The sequence below is a fragment of the Petromyzon marinus genome, chromosome 6 (assembly GCF_048934315.1).
Source record: "Petromyzon marinus isolate PM22_M1 ecotype Great Lakes invasive population chromosome 6, UKy_Petmar_22M1.pri1.0, whole genome shotgun sequence".
Classification (NCBI taxonomy): domain Eukaryota; kingdom Metazoa; phylum Chordata; class Hyperoartia; order Petromyzontiformes; family Petromyzontidae; genus Petromyzon; species Petromyzon marinus.
The window spans coordinates 2,114,407-2,122,143 of NC_133672.1; the positions used below are offsets into that span (position 1 = coordinate 2,114,407).

A 7,737-nucleotide genomic window follows, 5' to 3' on the forward strand; every position below is an offset into this window, starting at 1 on the left:
ACCAGCGCCGATTGCTGAACGCGGGGAGCATTGAAGCGTATATGCTGCTGCACTGCCCTCTGCTGCCCACCATGTGCACCAGCAGCATCAGCCTACAGCACCCCTTATGAACGGTGACCGTCCATGCAAGCAATATCCAGGTTGAACTTTGCTTAGCTTCCTAATCTAACGAGATTGGGTGATTTTGGTTCGAGGCAACAATTCAGATGATCGACCTGTACGTTATGGTACTGGATAACCTGTAAATATTTTAGGAAGCCACTGGAGCTATGCACTTTCAAATATAGATTGAAACCTCATTTCCTTTCAACTGCTTTTTGTGTTGAGTTTGTCCTTGCCCGTAACCTCCGATTAGCACGGTTGGCTACGTACAGTGTGAAAGATGTTCAACATGCAACAGAAGCAGGGTTCCACAGCATAGTCATGTGCAGTTTCGAAGAAAAAACATGTCTGGTTTCGAAATGGAGTGGGGATTTAAAATATATTTTATTAACACGCATACACAAGCCATGGGATTAGTCAGTTAAAAAAGTTAAGTTAATCGCGTAGAATGTTTTCCTTTCAGGATCGCAAACATTTGAAATCGTCATGAGCCTTGTAAATATGCTTTAAACAGAAATGTGTTTCCAACTTACAACACTAAACACACATTTTCTGAACGATTATTTAACAAGTGCAATCTCTTAAATATTCGCAAAAAAATAAAATATTACTTAAATTTATGAAAAAATGTATATGCTAGATTTAATCGGCTTTGCTGATAATCAAGTTTTCAACTCAACACTTAAACACAAACAACAGATTTTTTTTTTACATAACAACAATTCAATTTCTATTTTAAGAGGAAATGTCAGGTTAATAATTTATACTTTGGCATAACCTTAAGCTTTATTTTGTACAAAAGCAAGTTTAAATGTACACATACTTTCAAGTATAATATCTTGTCACTAGTATTGAACAGAACACAGCCATACAGCATACACTTTGTGTTTACCCCAGTATAAAAATGAAAACAGGTAAATGGTAAGGTCCACAAAGCTCATTCCACACAAGTACCAGGAGTCTGCAGTTTTACCCGCGTGATTATGTGGATGATGAAAGATCAACAGTCAAGTGACGTGGAATTTGTGAGGTGATAAACTCTTCTCCGTAGTCACATGGTGAACTTGACTTGAGGTGGATTCCTGTAAAACATTAACCCAAAAAAGGGTCTCCAATGTGGCATATTTGATAAAACTGCTATTTTAAAAACCCGACATCTTGGCATTGTAAAAACATTTATGTAGCCCCAACACCAACTCGCAAGGGCCATGCCTCAGTGGCAAGGCACGGATTGTTGAGCTCAGGTTCTCGCTTGTCTAGCCCAAAGGCCGCAAGACAGAGACCACGGCTCCCTCCGCCAAGAACCCCACCAGCACCGTACTGCAGGCCAGGCTCCACGTGCAGTCCAGCACCACTGTACCAAACACAACAAATACACATTTACACTCCTGTAATGCCATTTTAATGTATATTTTTAACTTAACTGCGTTAAACAGAAATCACTGAGATGCCCTCGCAAAGATACAATGGTTGTACAGTCCTCTCAAAGTACAATGTTTCAGTATCAGTAAAAATGTGCAGCCCTGCAATTGCTGACGCCACTGCTGGTGGGAGGGCCTCTATTGGAGGGTATTTTGACCTACTCTTTCACGTGAACCAGATATCTTGAAAAATGTCAGAATTTACATGAGGGTAATTTTTTTGCATTTCATAATTTGGGATTGACAATCAGATGAAGCCATCCACTTGTAATACCACTGGGTCTTTAACATCATGTTGGCATGCAACACACTTGCAGTATCTCTCTGAAAAAATGAGACAACCTCTACTCTGTCTAGTTAAACGCTACGCACCATGCAAGGCCTGCGCGTTGGAGGCGAGCGCGAAGAGGCGAATGAGCGGCAGGCAGAACGGCGCATGCTCATGCTCCCAGATGATGGCCGGCACCAACATCAGTTCGCCGTAGTTGGAGAGCAGCAGAGCACGCAGCAGGGTGGCGTGGTCGCATAGCACCTTCCACAGCAGCAGCACACACCACATCGCACCCAGGAAGCTGAGCAGCTCTAGGGTATCACACCCACACGACAACAGCAATCATTCCTTGCTGATGATATCAACCAGCTTAGTTACAATTTGAAAACATAACCATACACATGTACAAGTATACAAGGATTGGAAAGGATACAAGATTCTTTTCTAATAAATTACAACTTGCAATCAACGTTGTTATTTTTGTTCAATCTGCTTCCGTGAGTCATGCTCTATACCGGGGTGAGGCACCACTCTGCGAGCAAACAGTTTTACAACACGAATCTGACGGAACAATTGGAAGATAACTGGCGAAAATATATATATATTTTTAAAAACACTAAACGGACTTGCCGTCACGTTGAAGGGAAACAATAAAATAATAATATATATAAAACAATAAAAATCTCTCACGACGTTTCGACCATAACACAAACGGTCGTCTTCAGGTGTGTCGGTCTGCATAAATTTATTTATTTTTAAACGGTGTATTTATTTATTTAAAAAACGTTTGCGCCACGCGCAGCGATTTGGCAGTTTATTTAGAAGGACCAGTCCATCCATGTTTCGAAAAGAGGAGGGGGGAGACGAATTTTTTATATATATAATGTATGCTGTCTGAAAGCCACTGTAAGCGTGAACAATCAATTAAGACCTGAAATGGTTTATCAAATCTTTCCAATGATTGCTAAGCCAGAATCCATCTTCTCGGTTAAAATTGTCTCTGTGCTTGTATATGTGGATAGCCTCATGAACGAATCTCTCATGGTAGCCAGATGGCTTACAAAGAACCTCTGTCTTGGAAAAGTCAATGTCATGTGAGCCTACTGAATTATAACAATGATCTGCCAACCGAGAAAGAACTAAGAATATGAATTACTGCAGTCACGAAAGCTTTAAATCAAAATTTAGACTTGCCGTCATTGTACACATTTGAATTGAAATCACAATATAATTGTAATTTCAGCTAACAATGTTTTTTTCCATTTTAAACGTTAGTTGAACCCAGGACCGACACCAATCGTATTGTGGCCGCCCTCACCGAGCGTCGAGGCAGCACACAGGCAGTAGAAGTCCCACTCCATGGCGGAGCGCACGATGGCAGCCGGACCCCCGGGGGGGGCCTCGCCCACAGCGAGTGGCTGCTTGAGCTGCGTCCAGTACGTGTAGGCCTTGCACAACAGGCAGAACACCGACACCTTCCAGTGGACCTGGAGCACAAAGGTCACACAAGTCCTTGTCCTGCATGCACACCGAGGTACAGGACACTTGCACACACAGAGACAAAATCCCACCGTGCAGCCCGCGTGTATGCGCGTATGTTGAACTTCTTACACACAGCACGTAGCCAACAGATTGCTGAGAGCGAAGTGCTGTTTTGCGAGCACTTCTTAAATCTGGAATGGTTTACGGGCGTTGCACTCGGCAACATTTTCACGTAACTCTCAGATGTTTAACTAAAATAACCCATCATTAGACCTCCTTTGCCAGTACCAAAATGTAATAGGGTTTTTCCCCTTTTTTCTGGCAACAGAACTGAAACCTTTTTACAAGGATTCATGTCTGCATTAACCACAATACCTACAGTCAAAATGCAAACAAAAAACCATACTTTGACAATATATGCATTGTCCTTGAAACTGATTGGTCCACACCAAGGGACGGCTTTCTTTTGAGCCTCGACCCTTTTGGCGTCATCTGGTCGAGCACCAATTGGGTCGAGGCTCAAAAGAAAGCCGTCCCTTGGTGTGGACCAATCAGTTTCAAGGACAATGCATATATTATCATAGTTTTTTTTTGCATTTTGACTGCAGGTAATGTGGTTAATGCAGACATGAATCCTTGTAAAAAGGTTTCAGTTCTGTTGCCAGAAAAACGGGGGAAAACCCTATTATATTAAAATAACCCAGCAATATCATTGCTTCTTTATGGAACCAGTGTTTTGGCCAAATACACAAATGCACCACACAGATGAGAATAGTTATGCCCACACAGACCGCACGCAGTGCTCACAGTGTTGCATTCTACACTTACGTCTATGCGCGTGTTGAAGATGACGTGCCGGTAGGCAGGAGCCTTGCACAGGAGCGTGTCTATGAAGATGATCACTGGGTCATACTCGATGTATTTGTCCACGGGGTTGCGACATCTCTCCTGCAGGACACAAACCACCTTTTGAGGATTTCTTTGTTCCTCAACATGTTAATGGGAAAAGAAAAAAAATTCACGCGTCGTTCAAAACTGTTCATGTCAGCTTTATTATAGGATTTGAAGGCACCAAAGTGTTGAGTGTGATCTCCACCAGCACTGCCAACTTCCCTGCTCTCTCTCTCTGGATAAAAGGATAATCCATGGTCATTATCCAAATGGTAACGTTCAGTTAAAATGCAGGATTAATGCCAGAGTGTGCGGTGGAGCCGTGCCGCAGGTGTTCGATGTAATGAACAAGGCGACCGGATCTTCTTAAAAGACGCTGCCATGCTTGGCAGTGTTCACTCAAGCGCTGTCTTCTGGACAGTCCTGTTTCTTCACCTGAGGAAGGCTACTTGTATTGTGGCCGAAACTTCGTGAGAATTTTATTGTCATTATTATTTTTATTATTTTATCTCCATTCTACGTGACTTTACCTAAAGAACCCAGAAGATGAATCCCTGCAGTCACGAAAGCTTTAAATATAAATTTAAGGCGACCGGAGTTCCGATTCACCGGCCATGAACGGTGGTGCAGCGGCATCTGCACCGTTCGTGAGCCCTGCCCTGATCAACCCGCACTGACAAATCAGGCTGAAGGATAGTGAAGCAACCTCCGTAGGCCACACAAGACGCCTTATAGATGAACGACACGACAGTATAGATTGTGAACCCGAATGGAGGTTGTTTGACCATACTTCACCACGCTGGCGAGGGAGTTTTGCAGGGTTGGGGGGGGGGACTATTGCACGAGCTACAGTCCACGTCCAGCCGGGGGTGGCAGTGCGCTCAGCGAGCTGGGCCCACGGTTATTGGTGTCGTCAAGTTAAACCCCCCGTGTCGGTGCCTGGCTCGCCCATCATCCATTCAGGGGTGAGGTGGGGGATAAATCCAATACCATTCCGCGGGAACTCATTCAACAGCAGCCCACACATTTACGGCACCGCTTCCCCCCCCCCCCCCACTTCGTGGCAAGAAGGAACTGTAACCACTGCCTCAAGCTGGGGCCGCCAACCGAGACGACCCAAGGCAAAGCATCCCCCGGGGGGTGGATGGGGAGGCATGCTCGATCCACTGCTGGACGGTGTTGGTGTGGTGGTGAAGCGGTCAGCCGCCCCACTCGCAACTCACGCAGATCGCCAGTTTGATCACGCCGTGCTTGTAGTCACGGTACAGCTCCGTGGCCTCGAAGCCGCACTCCACGCAACGGTATCCGCCGACCATTGCGGCGTGTCTGTTGTAAATAGGTTGTTAAACGTGGAGGAGACGTTTACAGGTTTAAAACCCACCCCCCACACACACAAAGAGGCGGCGGCTCCTTCGACGACGACGACGACGCCGGTGAGACGGGCAGAGCGCGGAACTGGCGGTTGACGGCGTCGCGGGGCCCGCCCCCTCCCCCCCATTGCGGCTCCTGATTGGCTCGCGGGTCACCAAGCCCCCGCCTGATTGGTTTGTCTGGGGCGCGCGTGCTTCACTCACCCATTCACAATCTGTCGACTGCAGCAGCAGCACGCAGGAGCAGGAGGAGGAAGCCGAAGAGCTATGAAGCTCTTTGTGTTTTGTTTTTGTTTACTACAGATGTCCAGTACGGGCACTGGGTCAGAAAGTTACAACGGCAAACAATGCAAAAAAACACGATAGGAGTGCCAAAATATAGCAAAATGGTAACCGAGCCACTCAATATAAATAAATACATAATTTCTGTCCGATTTATCAAGGTTTGGCAAGGCAGCAAAGTCAACAAAGCAGTCCCAGAACCACACCAAGATAACACCCAGCAGTAGTCCCTCAATAGAATAGTACATTAACATTGAACTGTCTATACACGGGTCATGATTAAGCCACTGATGCTACGACGAAGGGCCATCGCCCGAAACGTCGCCTACTTTGAACGTCTTTTCTTTCAAGGTGCCGTTGAGGAATGTGTGGAGTGTTTTTGTTCTTAACCGTGCACCTCTGCCAACGCAGCATCAGCAGCATCAGCAGCATCGCCAAATTATGTCGAATGATTTTGGGTATAGTTTCTAACAATGCAGCGTTCTTGAGTTTAAACATCGTGCCCAGAGTTCAGGTAGAAGGAGGGCCATCATCACAGACGTCGTTCAGAAAGGACAAGGCGCGTGAGAGGATGACGGAGAGAATGGCGATGGGGGAGAGATGGGCCCCCTCCACTCTCTAGACTACCCCTGTCACCTACCGCACCATAAACACTAAATATACATATCGGCGTCGTTGTGGAGAATATCAGTAGAATAATCCATATCTTCATACACTCTATATGTCCCTTCATACATTGGTTTGCCTTTGTCCCACTTCCCGTCAACCTCACTGCGTTCAGAAGGTGCATCATTGGTTCTAAACAAAACTGGACCGGTTTCGACATTGTCTCGTATGAATGTTGAACTTTCTTCGCATCGTATGTAGCCAACCGTGCAAATCGGCGGTGCGGGGAAAGGACAACAAACTAAAACACAAAAAGCAGTTTAAAACTAATTAGTTTTAAATCTAGATTACTTGAAAATGCATAGCTCCAGTGGCTTCCTAATATCGGAAGAGCGTTCCAGACGGCCGCAGAGGCGCATCTAAAAGCGCGCGATGCACACTGTGCACGTCGAGATATTATGCACTCACAGAAGGCCTTGTGGTTGACGGGATGTGTCAAAAAAGCACACACGAGTGTCCCAACACGACGTGTATTCGAATAAAAAGCTGGGAAACGAATATGAAACTGGGATTCGATTAATAAGCAAATTTCAGTGTTGTTCACAATGTGCTTTATAACGTTGCAAGGGAAGACCAATGATTGCTCCTGTGATACATCACATTCCTCGACAGCTAAATCTAACACAACGCTTGCCACAATTTAATTTCAACATCGTTCAGAAACGGATTACTGTATCTATATTTGCGTCGCTTTTAGTGTTCACCCTTCTAGGCTTACTCCGGTTTCACTTCACACGCCAAACTACGGTACTCCGTCTCGGAATTGGTCACACATCCGAATGCAGTTTCAGTTTCATTTATTTGGTATAGTCATGTGAGCCATTTGGCTCTTGAATCGGGTGCAACCGCAACAAACAAAAAACAAAAACATCTACAAGAAAACATCTTAAAGTGACTATGTGACTGTGCAAACAGAAAATCCAGGACAGCAAAATATTCCTGAAAAAGCACCATACACCAACGCTGTGTGCAAAAATCCCAGTGGGATGCCAGTCAAACAACAACCACAAGACAACTTAGATTAAGGCCATCAGTCTAACTCCGTACTACAACAAACAAACATGGCCAAACCAAAAAACTTTTCGACATCACCAAAATAAAGCCATAAAAGCAATGTAACAGTGATCATAGGAACTGTGACCGAATTATCACAATAAACGACATAAGCAACATGTAACACCACACCCTAGAGCCATAGCTGGCTGCACGAGTCACTCCACAACAACAGGAGCATCGGTCGGAGTATCACATT

The 7,737-nt window shown here is 45.2% G+C and overlaps 1 protein-coding gene across 1 annotated transcript; it reads right to left on the bottom strand.

Moving 5' to 3' along the window:
* Positions 1–467: 467 nt before the first annotated feature.
* Positions 468–5,652, bottom strand: ARV1 (ARV1 fatty acid homeostasis modulator). The gene is made up of 5 exons (XM_032948411.2): positions 5,391–5,652; positions 4,105–4,224; positions 3,113–3,281; positions 1,896–2,105; positions 468–1,456 (listed from the first exon to the last, which is right to left on the bottom strand). Exons 1-5 carry the CDS (start codon positions 5,481–5,483, stop codon positions 1,359–1,361), a joined length of 690 nt encoding a protein of 229 aa, XP_032804302.1. The 5' UTR covers positions 5,484–5,652; the 3' UTR covers positions 468–1,358.
* Positions 5,653–7,737: the final 2,085 nt, after the last annotated feature.